The 20,843-nt window shown below is 39.4% G+C and overlaps 1 protein-coding gene across 1 annotated transcript in view; it reads right to left on the bottom strand.

Moving 5' to 3' along the window:
• Positions 1-18,579, bottom strand: part of TRPM5 (transient receptor potential cation channel subfamily M member 5) — a 41,616-nt gene extending 23,037 nt beyond the window's left edge. Inside the window, exons 1-9 of the mRNA XM_068398920.1 lie at positions 18,464-18,579; positions 17,298-17,503; positions 15,590-15,756; positions 9,722-9,902; positions 7,202-7,266; positions 5,163-5,354; positions 3,742-3,844; positions 2,768-2,886; positions 1,786-2,136 (exon numbers count right to left, since the gene is read on the bottom strand). Coding sequence (XP_068255021.1) covers positions 1,786-2,136; positions 2,768-2,886; positions 3,742-3,844; positions 5,163-5,354; positions 7,202-7,266; positions 9,722-9,902; positions 15,590-15,756; positions 17,298-17,503; positions 18,464-18,579 — 1,500 coding nt within the window. The remainder of the gene's footprint in view (positions 1-1,785; positions 2,137-2,767; positions 2,887-3,741; positions 3,845-5,162; positions 5,355-7,201; positions 7,267-9,721; positions 9,903-15,589; positions 15,757-17,297; positions 17,504-18,463) is intronic.
• Positions 18,580-20,843: the final 2,264 nt, after the last annotated feature.

The following is a 20,843-nucleotide window of genomic DNA, read 5'->3' as shown; positions in this document are numbered from 1 at the left end:
TTTTAAAAACTGCCTTTATATCTATTGTGTTAATTAGAAGCAGCCAGAGTGGATTTTGTTTTTTAATAAAACAAGTTTTTGTGAGGATATATTTATCAATCACTTAAATTATGGGATTCTGTCCAAATTATTTTTAATGGCTTTTTTGGGGGGTTGTTGATGGTGGTTTTTTTTTTTCTTCAGTTTGTAGTGAGCTATTTAGTCAGCTGAATTGCATTGAAAACCTTGCAGGAGACAAAAGTATCCCAAAAGTCTCATCATCTTTGTAACCACTAGTTCCTAACTTGAAATAAGTCACACAATTCACCAGCAGCGACACTGGTATTCCAGTACAGTGATGCACTTTCTGTTGCCAATGATAATGGGAGATTGAGCCACTGGTGGCAGCCATGGGAAGAAGATTTTAAAGGAAAAAAGCTGGTAGGTGGTCTGATCTGGTGTCTGAATTGGGCCTTATTTACAGCACTAGGCTTTAGCTCACTTACTGGCAAATCCCACAAAGGTAAGTGAGATTTCTGGGGCAAATTTTTATTTCTGTAAAATTTGTAAGTCTGGAGTCTGCTTAATGACTTCAAAGGTATTGCCCCAAATTGTCTGTTCTTGTGAATAAAGAAATCATGGCTAGATTCAAAGTTAGCTTTTCTTACTACTAATTGATTTAGCTGGGCTTTATCAAAGTAAAAGTGATTGAAGCTCTTGGGTGATAATTTATTTTTTTATTTTTAAATTTGTTTTTTAGTTTAAACAGTTTTAAGATGAAATAAGAACTTAGCAAATATCAAAAGGTCTAATTGTTTAGTTTGTCTAAAACTCTGATCTTAATGAAATTTCTCTATACCTCTCTGTTTTGAAATCATGTGTCCAAACTTATTTCCAATGCTCTTGCAAGAACTTTGGTACTTATAAGTTTCAATGTTAAATACACTGTCAAAGTGCAAAAATGATATTTCTATTGCACAACTGTGGACAGTGCACTGTAGACATTCCACAGTGATACCCATCACATGTTACCCTTGTCATGTGTTGGCCAGGGTGCTTGCCAGGGCCACTTCACACAATCGTTCTTATTTCCTGCTGTGTGTTTTGTCACTCAGTAACAAGACTATAATGATCTAAAGGCAAATATCATGCACTACATGTTCTTGAATATCCAGTCTACTCCTACACAGTATAAATCTGAGAATAGCTTTACGTACAACGATTACCATATCAGACCTGGGATTGAAAATGGCCATCACCTGCTTGTCTTTCTCCTAGAAAATACTGTCTTTCAAGTACTTGTGCTTGAAGTTCTGTATGAGAATGTAAACTGCTATTTTTATGTCTAATTACTCCTTAATAAACCAACATTTATGTCTTCATATTCCCCATATATCTTTAATTGAATCTGTTCTTACACACGTGAGGCTAATAAGATCAAACTGTTCTCCACGTGCAACATGCTAGAATGAGGCATGGTCTGTGGAAGTTGCACTAGAACACTGTGAGATACAGGGGCTTCTGCAGATCCTGAAACAGAGGCCATATTGTAGCACTAGTTCAAGTACAGTAAAACCTTGCATAAACCCCATGTGCAGAGGGGTAGAAAGAGGAATCACAAGCAGTGATCAAACCATTTTAGCTGTAATAATAATGAGCTGAAAAAAGGAATGAGAAACTGAAGTGATTGTTTCTCTCATCTTCCCTTTCCTTCCCTGCCCCACCCCCAAAGGCTAGACCTAGTTAAAATTTTTCAAATTCTAAATTGGAGGGGGAGCAGGACTATGATGGAAAGTGGTAACTCACGGATTTCTTCTTGCCTCCATGTCTGAGGTCTTGATAGAAACCTTTGCATGCATCATGGAGAAAATCTTTGAGAACTTTAGAGACCTCACTGAGAGTAAAGACTGGGCAGATCTCCTTCTGCTCCTTATGCTGTTGACCAGTCATCCCTGCCAAAGTCAGCTTGCTTTCTTCATGTTTCTTCAGTAGAAGTTCATAGAGGAGACATTTCTGAGAAATGGAACAGTAGAGTCTCTGCAGACGACTGTATGTCAGGAATTCGGATATGTTAGCCCCATTGTCAATAAATAATTGTACGAATTCTGGTTTGTCATTGACCAGAGCATCCATCATCACTTCTTCCAGGTCACAGGACTAGATTAAAGAAGGGAGGGGAAAAAAGTTTTGGGGGTAATCATGAATGGATGAGGAGAGAGGTAAGATTTAACATGAGGACATGCACGTTTTTGTCCTTCCACCAGGTAACAGTGGGTACAATGAGAAAGTAAGGTAGAACTTTTCTTCATTTCTCTGTGACAAAATATCTATATAAGCTTTAGTGTTAAAAAACATCAACACAAATAGCATACTGTAGGAGTTGTTGGGTGATATTAGGTACCCGCCGCACTGGATATTTATACAGCAGTTGGAAACAGTTGACATTCCTTCCTACCATCTTCTAACAGTAATATCTGCATGCTTCTTTTGCTTTGTAAGTTCACGGTTTGTTTGCTTTAAAGGTCTGTACAGAAGGGGGGGAAAGATTCTTGCCCCCAAAATTCACAAGAAAGAGACCGTAACCACTGAATTATTCCTCTGTCTTTAAGCCATTATCCATATAGGGGACCAGAAGGACAAACAGCCTAAGGAAGCATACTACTGCCCAGTCTTTTAGTGGAGAATGCAGGTAGTGTTAAAACTGAAATCAATCTATCAGGGATGTTTCAGTGTCCTGTACACATTAGATTACACACCGATTGTCCTCTAAGGCAATAAAACCTGGTACCTTCCACTCCACGTCACCATTGAATATTTCACTTTTAGCTATGTCCACTCTATTCCAGGCCACTGCCAGCTTCAGTTCATCCAGATATTCCTTAGCCTCCTGACTGTGACTTTTACAGGCTGGGAAAAATAGGAAAAGCAAATAAACTCAGTATTTTACACTTGTTATGTTTAAACTAATATAGTATTGGTAATCTGATTAGCAATACAAGCTCTCCTTCAACTATCACAGATCTGTGGGTTGCTTAACCAGGAACTCTTCACAGCATTTTTTGTCCTACCTTAAGAAATATTAATATTAAAAAAATATTAATTTTTGTTAGCTGAATTCTCTATTAAAACATTAAGTTTAAATGTCTGTAGGATTTTAAGAGAGACCCTGGCTTGCAGAAAGGGGGGGACAGGACTGCCTATTGCTTTTGTCTTGTTTCAATTAGCACATTAGGAAAAGAATGGTTTTTTTTCCCCCATGCTAAATTTAGGCTAACACAAGCAATTAAGTTAACACAAACGGAAATGTGTGGCAGAGCAAGTAATGTCTTCTTTCAGAAGACATAGTGAAGATTTCTTATAGGAGAAGTGGATTGTTTCTGGAACCAAGGCTGTTCAGGTCTACTTGCGTCTTTTGGGTTTTTTTAAATGGCTTGTAATTGGAATAACTGCTCCAGTGTATTTCAGTTCTTCTATAACCTCTACTACTAAGAGAAGCAAGTAGTGAAATAAAGGAGCGATTAAAATAGTACTATACAACAGCATGAGATTAAAAAGCAAACACTAGTTTAAAGCAAGGTTACAAGAGCTGTGGTAACAGCCACAGTTAATTTGTCAATAAGCAAGCAGAAGAATTCTGCATCAGAAATGAAATCTGATCCAATAATCAAGTGAACTTGCTCTGGACAAGAATGAAATATGTTTATGGCATAGAAGAAATTAAATAAGACAAGTATAACACTATGCTGTGTTTGTTGTTCTTACCTTTTACTAAAGCTTTTAAAATGACTGTGTCCAGTTCTTCTGAACCATCTTGCTCAAAGTTGTGCAGAGTTAGAAGATGTTGTTGCGAAATAATGTTCTGAATCTATTGTGTGTTGAAACAAAAATCATTTTACCCATTGTCCTACTGTGACATATTAATGCCTAAGAGCCCAGTGGAGATCACCCATACAGTATTTCCCAAAGAACTTATGTTCTAATTGTAAAACTAAGGTTTGGCAAGAAGACGAACGTTATTAGTTTCCCATACATAAATAAGTCTTAAGGCAAGGAGGGAGTTACTGTCTTTTCCAAAATCACCTAGCAGGATAGGAGGAACAGAACTCGGATACCCTGAGAACCAGAGCAGTGCTTTAATTAAAAGATCCTTCCTTAACTCACATTCTTATTTGACTCATAGTCATGCTATGGCCATCATACCACTAGTTTTGCTTTACCTTTTCCTGCTTTGACATTTAAGTTTTTCTCTCAGAGTTGTTTATTTAAAAGCAGAGTCTCTAAATCTTCTTTGAGTAAAAGTCATCAAATATTGATATATACAGTACTCTTTCCTTCTGCTTCTCTATTTATTGAGTTTTCTTTCTCGCAGTGCAGCTGCACTGAGACTTTGTGAGCATCTGGCAATATTGCTTCTAGATGCCCTTCCATGCCCTTGTGTTAGTGATCTGGCAAAGTTCTCCCTAATGGAATTAATATGTGGAACTTTTAAAGCTAAGGATTAGGGCAGGGACTGCAAAGAATAAGTAGTGGGTCAGGTTGAGTGGACTTGGTTTATCTCAGAGGCACACAGTGCTCTTCAATCTTCACATAAAGACAATGTCAAAATGTTTTTTTGTTTCTTAAACACTTATGCATAGTGGTTTAAGTCCAGCCAGTGTTCCTCAAGACAGAGTAAGGAAAATCTGTGAATCTGGTTTGTATTTCTTTTTTAAGAATACACATAACTGACAATAGATAGGATAATTTCTAAATACCCTTCATTCTTTTTAATTTATTCATGCTTATCCACAATTAGGTTTCCATTTAACAGCTGTAGATCATGAATTAGGTCTCTTCTGTCACAGCTGCACAAGCTCCACAGCTGTGGAGTATAAATAATGCTTCATGTCCTCCAGAAGGACTGTGGGGTTCCTGGGTGCTGGCTGTTACTTCAGGAAATAATTGAGGAAGGACAGAGCCCTAAGTGTTCAGCTGAACCACTAGGACAAAGCAGTTTGTATAATCAACTGAGCACTTGATTTTAATGTTAGAGAGGTATTCTGTGACACTAGTGTCAGAGCACTGGAGTACCCAAAACTTCTGGGCAGCTTCTTGTCAAACCTGTGGGCTACCAAAGCTAGAAATAGTAGGAGCGCGCTAGCTTGTGAACACAGTGCGTTTAATTATCAAACACATGAGCTCACTGTTGCTGTCCATTGGAGAATGTCCTTCCACAAGAAGCTTTCTGCAGGGAATTTCTCCTTAAATTGCTTTTCAACAGCTTCTGGCATGATAAGCTGCGGGTCATTCATGAATGCAGCTAAGATGTCAGCTGTACCTCCAGACCCTGCTAAGATAAGCCAGGGAGCAGAATTTTCCAAACCGCTGCAAATTCTCTGTAGTTTAAAAAGTACATTCTTAGAATTCATATATGGAAAGAAAATGTTATTCAAAAGAAGGATTTCTTGTGAACTAGGAATAAATGTCTACCTAAACCAGATCCAGTATGGAGTCAGTCCAGACTCCTCTAAGCTATTTGGATTTTTCGGATTCTGTAGAAGGTCGTCCATGCTTAGGCACCTGACTATACTTCTTTTCATGACACATCTGCTGAGTAGCTAAGCAATCTGATTTGGACAAACAATGCATAAAACTTCTTTGTCCCTGACTCCCCCCTCCCCCCACCCCGATTGTGTTTCAGCATAGTCAAGTACAAGAGGAGCACCATACTGAAATTCTCAGCAGGCTCTTCTGACTGCTAAACTTGGCGATATATTCTGAAAATCAGGAATTTGCCTGTGGGAATACAACATTGGGCACGGAAAAAACTGGTGAAGCATAGTGACGACAAGAGCTAAAGGCTGATAGTTCTATTACTTGTGCAATTAGAATGAGTCAGGTTGTTGAGAGAGGAAAGCAGAGGCTATGGCATCATAATTGCAATAATGACTATTTGCTGTCAATCTATTTCTGGAGTTATGGAAGAAACTAATGAGACTTTCAGAATCTATTGATTCGCTTGTTGTGTAGGGTTTGTTTTAGTTTAGTTTGTGTTTTTTTTTTAACAACTGTTGTCATCCTTGGTGTGTATTATCCAATTTGTATTTAAGAAACTGATATTCTGAAAAAGAACAATCAGTTATCCATTCCCAGCACATGTAAATTTAGGGCAGCTCCAGCCAGCTGCCTTTGGTCTCCAAGTCACTTTGTTCTCTAAAACTTTGAAAAGAGGATTTATAGGTTCTGATATGTGATTTTTTTAATACCCAAGATATAGAAAACACTGGCGTATTTAGCTTCTAGAACGAAAGCTCAAGAGGTGACATAATCCTAGTTTAAACAGCGAGATTTCTAATACCAGTGTGTGTTTTAGTCCAGCTGACAAAGATTTGGCAAGATATAGGGACTGGAAGCTGAAACTAGAAAACATCACCAGAAATGAGTCATTATACTGAAGGAGGTTACCAGCTTGTGTGGCAGAGTCTCATCACTTGGAAACTTTAAATTATGGTTAAATGTCTCTCTAAAGGTACTGTAGAGTATTCCTTTTCATCTGAGAGTATTATTAAAAAATGCCTTCTGGACATACAGGCCGCTACAAAGTAGCAAAATAAAATACCAGTAAAAGTAAAATAGCAATCAAAGAGTATCTCCTAATTAACAGGTTCTTTAATTTGTAGAACTACACAGGAAAAATCAAAACTGATCCTTTGCTGAAGAAGATATGGGATTGGTAGCAGACAACTCTCCAGACTTCTATCCCACAATGTATTTTTGCTTAGTGGAACTGGGACACTATAGTTTTAAATGGCATATCTAGCAAACCTGGTCCTGTATTTCCTCTGAGCTCTGTGGCAGAGACAGTTGTCTCACTGCTGCTGGACAGCACTGAATGATTAATCTTTTTTTTATGTGATCTTGAGTAATAGCACAGTATTTTTATTTCGCTAGATTTGGAGCTGGCTTCTGTGGGTTCGTTTTGGTTTTGGATTCCTTCTTCCCACTGTATGAGCTGGCAATGGAAGCTTTAATGATCAGCTGGCACCTATTCAAAAGGAAATATTTCTCCCAAACAAATACCGGCAAATTTGATGTTAACAGAATTCAGTTCTTAATGGTGTATACATATGAATTTTGACTTTACATAAAGTGCCAATACATGTGTTTGTCATCCAGTCAAATTTTCCATTAATTACTTAGCACCAGTTAATTTATTTTTCTAAAGATGCAAACAGCTGCTTACCTCGAGTGTGTCTGGTCCTCCATTTACCAGTAAGCAAAGCACAGGGATCTCAATGCTACCAGTTCCTGTGAAATAGATGGTTTAATTTTTAAAATGTTAACAGCTTTCACAAAACTTTTGTGTTTCTGCCGACCCCTTGAAAATACTTCTCCTGTTATGTGCTGTTTTGGTACCTACCAGAACCTGAGCCTGCAGATGCAGGCAGTTGCAGAAGCAAGTGCCAAAGGAAGAAAATAACACTGTGACCTAGCGGGTAAGGTCCTAGTCTAAGATTCAGGATGAAGGCACCTTTGCCTTGCACGTCCTGTGTGATCCCTGGCAAGCAGTCCAGTCTGTTCTCATCTCAGTACATATTGGCACTTCTGTATGTCATAGCACTGTTGACTCTGTTATTTATTTACTGCAAGGTGATCAGATAGTGGAGTAATGGAGCTGCATTAGAGTGCAAGACAAGACTGTTAGGTTTTCAGAGAGGCAGCTGCCATTATTTATATTAAGACACAGGTAGATGTGAAAAGCTGTCAGTTTGTCTCAGGTGTTATGCAGGTACCTAGCATGTGCAGGAAGGTGTAGTGGAATCCAGGAGAAAAGCCTGATAAAAGGAGGACTTAAGAATACCAAGAGGCTGACTCTGTAGACCAGCTAGGATGAGATGAGTCAGATATGAGTTGACAGGAACAATATACTCTTTGTTACTCTGCTTAAACAACTCAAAATTTCATTCAGCAGAGTCTAATGTGGTGATTATTAATAACATAATCTTACACATTTAAAAGAAATGCTAATGAAATATTTAACTTATGTCATGGCAGCAGGAGAAGAAACGATGTAGGCATCCCTGTCCTTAGCTGTCCTCCCACAGGGGCCCACTTATTTCTAGATGGTTTATATTGTAAATGCTGAAGTCTGTAATACAAAGATGACTATGGATTGGCCTAAAAAGAGCTCCATCAAAACAGTAGCATTATGAGATCAATGCCTCTTTCAGTTGGAAGATAAAGGCATTAGATTCAAACAATTTTTTGATGTTTCCCTTTGTAGGTCTCACAGATCAATGTACAGATGGCCACTTATTACTTGTTGGATCTGTTGTGGGATGACTGCAGATATAAGGTAGAACTGAGCCGTAGCCAGGACATGATTGGCAAGTAACTTCATTTGTTTTAGTGAATGGCATAGCATTGCCATACCTCTGTATGGTGATGTTCTAATTTGAAGAGTGACCTCTGCGACTACAAGTTCCTCAAGATATTTTTATGGCTTCAAGTATCCTTCATTTACCATAGATTTAGATAAAATTTAGTTGGAGGAGGATTGGGGGTGGGGGGGGGCATTCTGACTTTATGCTGGGAAGTTGGGAAGTCCTTAATTGTAAAGAATATTCAGCATATCAAAAATTTCCTCTGAATGACTTCTAGGTTTTTTTTTAAATAGGGAAATTGTGCATGACCTTATTAAAGTGTTTTACTTCAGTAAAGTCACATAGCTTTGCTCAGCTTGAATTTAAATGAGCTTAAATGAACACCATTGTTTTTGTTTATAGAAGGTATCACTGAATTCAGTATGTTTCAGTGAAAGATTTGTCAAATGAGTCAGCATTTTTTGACAGAGACTTGTTCCACTGAGATTTGTTCAATCAGATTTGGTTTGCAAGCAGAAAGTTACTTTCTAACTCTTAGCACTGCAACCTCAGCCTACCATTACAGTCCACCTGTGGTCTTTCCTATCATCTCAGTCACCAGATAAGCATTCTTTGGGTGCTTTCGTGCTCTCAGGTACGTCTGTGCAGCTGTACTATGGGCTAGGTAATTGAATATTCCCTTGATGCACAAAGTGCGAATAAGAGAGCTCTCCCTTCTGTTTCAGCTGTGCTAGGACTTGCAGGTAATACAGAAAAAAAGGAAAGGTAGAAGTAATTGTATTAGCACTACAACTGAATTGTTTCCACAAATAGCAGTAGGAGGCCTGCCCAATACTCAGTCCTCATTATAAACAAAGGTCACATAGGTTTAGATGGCCATTAGATGCTACGTTTTTTACCCAGGATAAAGCTTTACCCTGAAATAAATATGGCTTAAAATATTTCAGAGGGCTTTGGAATAAGCCTTTTCTTCCAGTGTGGGAGCATTTCAAGACCCTGTGTGTGAGAGGGGATAAAAGTATACAACAATGAACATCCATCTCTTAGAGCCACTGGTTAAGGCACTTAAAGCTGGATTTATTTTCCATTTGTTGTGTTTTAAGGCAATTTGAGCTAGGCTTTGAAGATCAGCTTTGATCTATGTTTAAGGAGATGCGATAAAAGTCAGAATTTTTGGTTCAAAGAGCAGCTTTCTCAACTTCAGAAGTCACCTTAGTTCTGCCTCTTACATAATGACAAATGTGTTTACTTGATCTTGCCTATATAGATTATTGTCCAATTTGAGAATTGGACTTGCCTTTGATAAGGCCAGGAGTCCACAAGTATCACTGTAATATCAGTATTATTCAAGTTAGCATGCCTATATAGAGTCTACTTACCACCATATCCAGTACGCTGTTCTGAAATATGCTTTTCCAAGGCGAGACGTAGCTTAGTGGTTCCATCTGGCTCATCTGCTGTTATGTGATCCACCAAAACAAAATGGGAATGGTTGTGGTCAAGGGAATACAGTGGGCCTTGGATATTATCATCTGATTGGTAGTGCACAAGACTTTCATTCTAGAGAGAGGAGGAGAGATGTTAGTGTTCTCTACAAAACACAGTCCATGTTTTGATGTGCTTCGTCTCCATTTTTGTGTTCTCTATGCCATGACATAGCACACCACCTTTGAGACACTTGAATATACTCTTTGAAAAGGGTGGAGAAAGAGAACGTGTTTCATCTGAAAGGTGCCAGATTTGACACGACTGAAAGCTAAGTCCCTCAAGTTTCCCTCTTGGGCTTTGCAAAATATAGTGCCATCAGTCATCATCTCTGGAACGTAGGCATTCATTCAGAGGTTTTGGAAATGTTTGTTGGACAAACAGAATGGAGCCCTGAGACCTGATAATTGTGGATGGAGCTGTAATGTCTCCAAGGGCTAAAGTCTCAGCTGGTATAAACAGGGGCAAACCTGTTCTTTTCAGTAGCATTTTGTCCATGTATAGCCCAGTAGATAAGTTAGCCTGCTATATGTCCATATAAATTTAAATGCAGCTTTATTGAATTGACATGGTTATATGAGGTCTAATTGTTATTCTCAGTTTGGAAATTGCATTCTAAGAGAGCGAGTGACAGGCAGGCTTTAGAAAGTGCAATCTTATTATCACAGAATCATAGAATACCAAGTTGGAAGGGACCTCAAGGTTCATCTGGTCCAACCTTTCTTGGAAAAAGCATGGTCTAGACAAGATGGCCCAGTACCCTGTCCAGCCAAATCTTAAAAGTGTCCAATGTTGGGGAATCCACCACTTCCCTGGGGAGATTATTCCTATGGCTGATTGTTCTGTTCTCATTGTGAAAAATTTTCCTCTTGTGTCCAATCGGAATCTCCCTAGCAGTAACTTGTACCCATTACCCCTCGTCTTTTCCATGTGACTCCTTGTAAAAAGGGAATCTCCATCTTCTTTGTAGCCACCCTTTAAATACTGGAACATGGTAATAAGGTGTCCCCTAAGCCTTCTTTTCTCAAGACTGAACAAACCCAGTTCTCTCAGCCTTTCCTCATATGGCAGGCCTCCCAGTCCTTTGTTCACCTTTGTGACCCTTCTCTGGACCCTCTCCAGCCTGTCCACATCTTTTTTGTATAGTGGGGACCAGAACTGAACACAGTATTCCAGGAGTGGCCTGACAAGTGCAGAGTAGAATGAGATAATGACTTCTTTGTCTCTGCTGGTGATGCCCTTGTTGATGCAATCCAGCATCCTGTTGTCTCTCTTTGCCACAGCAGCACACTGTTCACTCATATTGAGCTTGTTGTCCACCAGCACGCCCAGGTCGCTTTCCACAGAGCTGCTTCCCAGCTGGGTAGATCCAGCTGGGGAGTGCTGCACTCCTGGATTATGTTTTCCCAGGTGCAAGACCTTACATTTGTTTCTGTTGAACTTCATAAGGTTCTTGTTAACCCACTCTTCCAGCCTATCCAGTTCTTCCTGCAGGGCTGCTCTCCCTTCCAAAGTGTCCGCTCCCCCTTCAGTTTGGTATCATCAGCAAACTTCATCAGGGTACACTTGATCCCATCATCCCGATCACTTATTAAGATATTAAACAGCATCAGGCCCAATATCGATCTTCGGGGGACCCCACTTGTGACAGGTTGCCAGTTTGAAAAGGAGCTATTTACCACCACACTCTGGGTACAGCCTGTCAGCCAGTTTGCCACCCACCACACAGACAACTTGTCTAGACTCTAACACATCATAGGAGGAGGCTGTGGGAAACAGTATTGAAAGCCTTGGAGAAATCCAGGTAGACAATGTCCACCGCTCACCCCACATCAACCGAGCAGGTTACTTTTTGTCATAGAAGGCGATCAGGTTTGTCAAGCATGATTTGCCCTTTGTGAATCCGTGCAGGCTTTTCCCAATCATGTGCTTCATTTGATTTGTGACAGCCCTCAGGTGGATTCGTTCCATAACTTTCCCAGGGACTGAAGTAAGACTGATGGGCCTATAATTTCCTGGATCGTCCTTTAAGCCCTTCTTGTAGGTGGGGGTGACATTAGCCTTCTTCTGGGATGTCCCCCAATCTCCACAACTTTGCAAAGATTATGGAGAGTGGCCTCACGACATCAGCCAGCTCTCTTAACACGCTCGGATGGATGTTGTCAGGGCCCATCGATTTGTAGTGGTCACACTCCTGTAATAGTTCATATAACAATTCTTCCTTCACTGATGGTGGGTCTGTGTTTGCATCGACCTGGATTTTTGTTCCCAAAGCCTGGGGCCCAACAGTGCTGGTAAAGAGAGAGGTAAAGAAAGTGTTGAGAACTTCGGCCTTTTCAGCATTGTTGGTGACTAATTCACCTCTCCTGTTTAACAGTGGGCCAGTATTTTCCTTCTGTTCTGCTTGTTGTTTACGTACCTGAAGAACCCTTTCATGTAGTTTTTGACATCTCTTGCCAATTTCCACTTGAGCTGAGTGCTTGCATTCCTAACTGCATCTCTGCACACCCTGGCAATGCCCTTGCAATTCTCAACAGGTATTCATCTGCTTTTCCATCTCTGGTACGCTTCTCTTTTGGTTTTGAGTAGACTCAGAAGCTCGCAGTTAAGCCAAGGGGGTCTCTTGCTCTGCCTACTTCCCTTACCTTTAAAGAGGATGAACTCTTTTTGTGTTTCCAAGAGAGTGTTCTTGAAAAGCTCCCGGCAGTCGCTAGCTCCTTTATCCTCCATGGAAGCTTCTCACAGAATCCCTCCCGACTGAGCTCTGAGCAAGCTGAAGTTTGATCTTCTAAAATCTAAAACCTTTGTCTTAGTACTAACCTACCGCATGCTCAAGCAGGATCTCAGACTCCACAAAATTGTAATTGCTGCAGCCAAGGCTATCACTAACCAAGATATTACAAAGCCGATTTTCTTGGTTTGTGAGTAGCAAGTCCAGCAGGGCCTCATTCATTATCTTGTATTTTGGGTGCAGGATGTTATATCTTGAAATTATTTATTAATGAATTTTTGCATAAAATTACTGTCTGTGTAAAACAGAACTCCTGTTATAGTCTGTTGTTCTAGGGATTGTACTACATATGGTCTTACATACACACACTTTTTCAAGCTTCCCTTACTTCCTTAACAAACCTTTCTTTCCCACTGTTGCACATCCACTTTGATATACCATTCCTAGCTGCAAGCCTGGCTGTAAATGCCTGGTTATTCTTCTTTTTGATCTTCATAATTGCTGCCCTGCTGCAAGTAAGCCAGATCAAAGTAATTGTTTAAAATCTGCATTTCCTTCTATCATGCCTGTTTTCCAACTCCTGCAGCATTTGAGTTGATGAACAGAACTCAAGACTGTCAGCTTGGCTATTGTGCCTGTGTATTGCATTATTCCTCCCGCTAATTTTGTGGACACAGACAGGTGTTAAAGCCTTTCTAGACATAGCACTGTAACTATGCAAGTAACCTAGCTGTCATTAAGGTATGGCAGAGAGATTTATGTTCTGGTGTTTAAGAGCCATATCTTATGTGGAACCTTTCTTCATCTCAGTTTTTGTCAGTGTCTGCTAGGAAGAGCAGGTGCCCAGTTGAATCCTGGGGGAAGTCAAACCCAGGGCTTGTCCAGGTTCTTCTCCACAGCCAAGGCTAGGGCTGATGTTGGAGAGGCAGTGAACATATCACCAGGATCTCATAGCAGCACTATTAGTGCATAAAAACATTAAGTAACCTAGAGGACAAGCTCGTTCACGCTGCAGGTAGAAGAGTTGAGCACACTGCATAGCATGCCTCTAAGTGGCTTTCTGAAATGAAGCTACATACAGTCAAACTGGAGAAATCTCCTTCAAAGCAAGGTGAAAAAGGCTATAATCAGGTGTGTTCCTATGGCTTCTTTCCCTGTGAGCAGCTCTGGGAAAAGTAGGAACATCAGAGGCTGTTCCAGGGGAAAAAGCAGTAAATTTGCATGTCCATTACAAACAGCAAAGTGCTGCAAGTTTCTTTTACCTCCTTCTCTCTGTCTCTCATTTGTTGGGGAAAGCTTCTTGACACAATTAATTTGCCTTCAAATTTTGTTTTGACAGAGGGCGTGCCTATATTCTGCTGCCATTTAACATTAAGCCTACTCACCAGAGATCTGGCCTTTGATTAGGCCCTGGAGGCACAATAACCAATTGAAAAAGGCCCTCCAGGATTTTCCTATTTATTCTCTGAAAATGTGGAAGTGATCTTTCAATTGTCTTTAAAGCATACCATTAATGCACAAGAGATGGGAGGGATCCACTGATTTCAGGGCTTATTCTTCTCCTTGCTAGTGTGGATTGTTAGCCCTGTTTTATACAACAAGCTGCTTGTGTTAGTGCCAAGTATAAAGAGCACTGGGTTTAGATTCAACATCCCTGTCTATAGTTCCTTTGTCTTAAAGTTACTGACTAAAATCCAGAACATACTTCGGGTGAGAAGCAGTGCCAGAAGTCATAGCGTCAGGAACGCTCTACACGAAATATTCCTTGACAAAGAATTCAGGTTTTAGTTAAGGGGGATAAAATCTAATGGAATAAAAAGACCAGTGTGCTTGTTTTGTAGCTGCTGGTTGGGAAAGATCCAGATGCATTTTGATCACTGAGCCTGGGAGGGAGGCAAAATAGTTAGTTTGCACTTGCCAAAGCAACTTTCCTGAACAAAATTCACAAATGCAGTGAACCGAATTCTTTCCTGTGAGGTCCTTTCAGACCAGTTCAGCCTCACAAATAGGTTAAAGTCTTCCAGCTAAAGAGTCCCACCTGGTAAAGTGCACAGGTAGCTGTCCTCAGCACAAAGGATGGAAAAAGGGGAAGTCCAATGACAATAAATTGCTGGTATGGTCTGACAGTCTCCCAGCTGCTAGCTGGTACTTGCTAGCCTATCTGAGAGAAGAACTAGGTGTGAGTTCAAAGGGCTCCATTTGTCATTTGTTTCTTAGCTTCTGCAGGGAAGTAAAATAGCACAGAGGAACTGTCATTCATTGTCATTACCCACCTACTTTATTGTTATAATATTCTTTTTAGGACAGACAGTACATCCAGTGACAAGAAGGTCATGCCACCATTTTTTTTTCTCCAGGTCGATTCAGCATCAACTTGTCTTGACATTTTCAGCAACTGTTTTGTTGGGTGAGGTTTTTTATTTGTTTGTTCCCCACTCCTCTCCCCCCCCCGCCCTCAACTTCAATTGCTTTGACCTGAATTGTGAAGTCCCTAGAGCTCCCAATAACTAGATGAAATCCTGCATGGCTAGTATTTTTGGCCTGGTGCATTGAGAAGTTTTTGCATATTAGACACCAATTCAATGACTACTTAAGAAAACTTGGTCTTGAAATATTTATGGCTTGTGTTCCATACTAGAAAATATACTTTTTATAGTATTTATGAAATAGCTTGGAGTAAGTGCTTCTGCAGTAAGTGGACAAGGGAAAAAAATATTAAAGGTACCTTATGTTGCATGATTTTTTCCTGACGTTCGTCCTTACTCTGGTCGCTGAGGTAATGTCTAATGCTGTCACCTGCTGGACATTTGCAGAATTGCTGCCAAGTATGCTGAGTGCGCAGGGCACAGAATCACTAGGATCTAACAATTCTTCCTGCTCTTTATTTCTGTTTTCCCCCAAAACACACTTTAAACACCACTTTTGTTTTTAAGTTAGATCAACGTTGTTCTGCCTACTACTTCCAAATTTTGCAAAGGTGCAGCTTGCTTCTGAACAATTCTGTCTCATGAGTAGTATAAGTGAAAAATACCTTTGTGTTGTCTAGAAGTTCTCTGTGCTGAATTTTTCTGAGTGAAGTTATTCCTATGGCAATCACTCTTACTTTGGATGAAGTACTAGCCACTGCATGATCTCGGACTGCTTGCACTAAGTGTCTTGTTATTCCCACACGTAAAGCACTGGTAAAAATCCAGGCACCTGAAATTATTTTTAAAAAATCGTTAGATAATTTCTTTATAATTGAACATGTTTGTGTGTCAAGTAACATTACTTGCATTACTGGATTTAAGGGGTTTTTTTAGATAGATAAAGTGTAGATAGGTCTTGATGGACTGTAAGTTTTAGAATTAAAATACATACAAAGTATGTAAGGATTTAATAAGGAAAACAAGAACAAATTATATGTCCAAGCATATCATGTGATACAACATTGCCATCTTTACTCTGATGTCAATACGCCCATCAAGAATGCTGTGTCCAGTCTAGAGTCACTTACTGTCTAAATATGAGCAGAAACATCACTATAGCAAGCAGGTCTGGTTGTCGCACAAGGAAGAGCAAAGGGATAGGGTGAAGGAAGTTGTTGGCTTGAACTGAGGACTAAACAGTCCCATGCAGAAGAGCTTGGGCATAACCTGCTTAATCTCGTGTTCTCTCTCACTTGTTCTTGTGTGTGTTGGAGAGTAAATTCTTCAGGATTTACAGCAGTGTTGTTATGGTGACAAAGAATTTGGAGAAGCCTAGGTAAACAGCTAACCAGAATTTTTAACGTGTAACATAAAGGAACTGGAGATCTTGATGCTGTCCAGTTTTAAGTCTGGAAGACAGCTGGAGATAGAGAATATCTGTGTGGTACAAAAGTACCAAAAAGAGTTTTGGTACTTGGCTGTTTCATTACAAGAAGCAAAACTGTTACAGTCTTGTCTGAACCAGTGAAGCGAAACCAAGAGCTTGCTGTGAAATGCTTAGAGATATATTTACTTCATTTTGCAGACATTTTCATAAAGCTATGGGGAAAAAAAGTAATCTTAAATGAAAGCCACTTCCATGCATGTTCCCAGACATTGATTTGTTTGGTTTTGCTTTTAAATGCTTTTCACTACTCTTGTCATTCATGTGAACAACCAGGGAGAAAGTAGGCCAACTTATTTTCTGCAATATGTTAGACATTTGTATTTACGTTACAAAGGTGGTTTTGTTTCAACTTGAGTCTAATCATAAGCTGTTTTACTAAGTCTGTTCAACTCTTAGATTTGAAGAAAACAATCTTAAAAAAATAAAAGCTATTGTAACATGATTTTGACTGGTGGCTAAAAAGTGAGAATTGAGAAAATAAGAATTCTTATTTTTGACCTAAATTTACTCTTGGTGAAGTCAAATTGCCATGCTCTCTTAAGAATTACTTTGCTATAGCACCACAGAGGGACAATGTATTTGGTCTCATCTCATGCTATCTTTCTAGTGTCATCCCTGAGGGAATAACCTCAGGTAATTTTACGCTTCAGGAATGGTTGCCTAGAGTAATTTGGTTTGAAATAACTTAGGTTTGCTATTTCTAATACAATAGCTTTCATTTTCAAAGCTATTTAAATACAGGTTCTAGGTTGCATTCAGCAAAGCCTTGAACTTCCAAAAATAATCATGTGAGCAGGCCCATTGACATTTAAAAGATCACTGGATGCTAGGTGTGAGAATCCAGTAGGAATATAAATTCCTTCTTTAAAGTCTAAAGCACTAACCTGTGCTTTGAGCTGCCTTTGTAAGTCCTTTTTTTAAGGTGTCCCATAGCCAAGGCTTCATCTGGAAATTTTCTTCTTCCCCTACTAAAGAGACAACCAAATTGGGAGCAGGTAGCTTCCATTTATTGAGCATAAATTCGAATATAATTCCAGGATGAATGGTACACGGCACCTTAATAAACTTCAAAAAACAAAACAAAAAAGCACTGAATAACAATGAGACAGTAGGATACAGCAGAGATATTGTTAATGGTGAATGCAGAGGGAAATTTTTCAACTTGGTTATTTAAGAAAAATTTATTTGAGCGAGACCTGACAGAACTAAATACCAGGATGAATTTAGCAGGCTTCTTAATAATTGTCATCTCACTAATTGGGTCAGTTACATGGGTTAATTCTGTGTTGTAGACTGATATATCGTTCCCTCCTTTAATGCTGCTGTTCGCCTTGAACTGCCTTCAGTTCCGCTGCAGTCTAGCAAAGCAACAAATTTCTTAGGTGTTTCTTGTTTCTGCACTAGCTGAAATATTTACCTGATTTCACGTCTGTTTTTCAAGAACATATGTTATTAATCTATCACTTCTTCCTGTTCTGTATATATTTTGGATTTGTGCTTAAGACTTTACAATGAAACAAAATCTTAAGGTGTATTTCTCATCCTAGGAATTCCTTCTGCTCTAGCACTAATATATGCAAAGGAACTGGTGAGGAGGTGGGTCTGTCCATGTACATCCTTCGCTGCATATCAGCAGAACAGAGAGAGGGAACGTTAAGGAGAGTCTTAAAAAGGCTCAGAAGTATGTTTAAAATGTTGAAATCCTAGATTAATTTTGGCAGAAAGAGGTTAAACAAGGAAATCATGCAAAATGAAGGAAGCTGGGCACATGATTAATTTTTCTTTTTTTTTTTTTTTTTAAAGGAAAAAGTGATCAACTGTACTTGTAGCATGTCAGTGCAAGTCAAGTGATTGATTTCTTTATATTAATAGGCCTTTTTGTAAATCAGATTCATGTTCAGGAAGGTATGGTCCCTACTTTGAGTACAATGTGGCGCCTCGCACTGTGGCACGTTGACCCTCACTGTCACAGTCTCTACATTTAATGCTAAGAAGTAACAGCTGAACAACAGCAATAGTGTTAAAGGCTTAAAACTCCTTAGTGCTGTACCTTCCACGTTTCTTCCCAGAAGCTGTGAAGTCTATTTCTCCTATACAGTATGGCAGTTCTCTTTTTAAAGCGTCCTCTTTTTCACTGCTGCAGAGCTTGGTTTCTATTTCCTCCATTGAATTTGTAAGGTGATCACCAGCAGACCAAGGTGTTCACTGAGATGACAGAAAACTGGAAAATGAGAAGTTGTTTAAATTGAAGAGGCCACAAAATCCATTAATTTACATCTAGCTGAGTTTTTACTCAAATATTTTACTCTTTTACTATTATGCTTATAATGTTCAGATAAAATTGGAGGTGTTTGTTCCAAGTGTTGCATGTTATATACAGGAGGCAGATTCCACACCAAAGCTATGTAACTTCAGTTATAAAAAGGCATGAAGGAATAAGGCTCTCTTGACTCTCCTTTAGCAGACAGAAAGCTGAGTTGCAAGGTGCAACTCAGCAATCTGTCCAAAGTCATGTGGGGTGTCTCAGAGCCCAAAGGTGAACCTAATTCTACAAGAGAGAATGAGGAGCTTCAGCCACTACCTATTGCAAGAGTAGAGCTGTGTCAGTGAGTGTCTGAGTCATGGTTTCTTGATGTCATTATGCATCATGCTACTATGACTTACATTATCCAACATGAACACTAAACAACAAAGTGATGACATTGTGTTCATCTGAAGATACTTTAGGAGAGGTTTACTCTCTGTTTGCTGTAGGAATAGGCTATTTATTCAAAAGCCAAAGTATTTAAGGCCAGGCTGTACTTGACAAGAACATACAGTTCAAAAAGGCAGGTGGTTTTCTCTATACGTGGCTACAGGAATGATGGCGAGTAATCTGTCCTAGAGCAAAGGTCATATAACAAAAGTTGTTCTTCTGCATTACATGAGACACTGAAGAGGTCTGCTTGCTTTTCCTATGTTCCAGTTTGACTGAACGGATATAATTATGATTTGAAAAATACCAATTTCAACTTGCATGCCTTATTTTGTTTTCAAAACAAAAGCAATGAAATAGGTCTCTGCCTTCATCTGCATATTCAAGTACATATTCAGTCCTTTAAAAAATCATTGTGATAGTAAGCCAGCAATGGTAATCAACCCTGCATTGATCTTTGTTTCCTAGTCCAAGAGATTTGCTGTGGACTTAAAAGTGGGTCAAACTAGCAAGTCTCTTGTAGGTCTATTAGGATGCTCCAGTAGAGGGAGTAAGCCCTCCAGCTGTTCCCTTGGGCTAGGAAGTCTCTTGGGAGCCTGCATCCTGGCTGCTTCACCACTGCTGCCTCTGTATTTTCTTCTCTTATGTTTTCTGTGAAAACGTAGTTTGGAATTGCATTTTTCTCTAATCTGCCTCTGAAAAGTGGTTATGGACCCTCTCATGATTTGTTTCCCCTACGGCTATTCCACACCTCTATATCCACCCCCCAAACTTCCGTCAGAGATCACTGCTTTAAAGATGCTGTTCTCATTCTTCTCCCTGCCTGCATGCTAGTCATTTCTGGAGACAATTAAATGTTTATTCTGAACACTAGGATATCAGACTAGTCCATTTAAGAGTCTTACCTGAAAACTTCTTTTGGATTATCAATAATGGTAGTCACAGCAAAGCCCACCTTTTTGTTTGAGTCCACTTTTCCACTGGGATGCAGCTTTATGTCCTAAGAGCATAGAGATATTTTTTCTGGGAAAAAAATAGTTAATACAGAAGTCATAATGAACACATTTTGACTGTTTTGAAGCACAGAAATCACCTCCTGGAACTTGCTGACAGAACAAAGGATTTGATTAAAAAAACCTGTTCAGGACTGAATTCACAGGGTACATTTAGTCACCATTCATCACTGTCCTAGGTAGTACACATTTATTTATATCTACACACAAGCAGTAAACTTGGAATAGATAGCAATTTGCAAAGTAATCTGACGGTTAATTTGGCCTCATAGATAGTCCCCAAGTGGTTAATTTTAAGTCTAGTTCTAGATCCTAGCTTGCAAAATTTGATCATGTGGTTGTCTGTGACTTGTCTTTTGGAATAAAGGCACTGAGCTGCTGAGACTTATAAGGAATATTCTTGCATCTGGGTAATTAATTTTTTCCAGAAATAGCACGTTATTTGATTTTCAGTTTGGGAATTCTGGTTCTCAATGGTAGTAGTGAACAACAGTGAAGGAGACAAAAATAGCAGAAACAGAAGCTTTGTTCACAAGCTTTTATAAGACCGGAAAGTGAGGAAGGCAGCTAGCAACTGGCACTGCAGAGGGCAGTTTTTTCCTTTTTTTTTTTTTTTTTTTTTTTTTAATCAAGCAGTCTCTGAACCATGACATTAGAGACTGAGACCTTATTTTGGGGAAGTATTACTTCATCTTTCCATTCTGTTCTTATACCACTTCTTC

Source organism: Nyctibius grandis, chromosome 4 (genome assembly GCF_013368605.1).
Source record: "Nyctibius grandis isolate bNycGra1 chromosome 4, bNycGra1.pri, whole genome shotgun sequence".
NCBI classification, from domain to species: Eukaryota; Metazoa; Chordata; class Aves; order Nyctibiiformes; family Nyctibiidae; genus Nyctibius; species Nyctibius grandis.
Note: the sequence above shows the minus strand (reverse complement) of the source record. Positions and strands in the feature narration are given on the sequence as shown.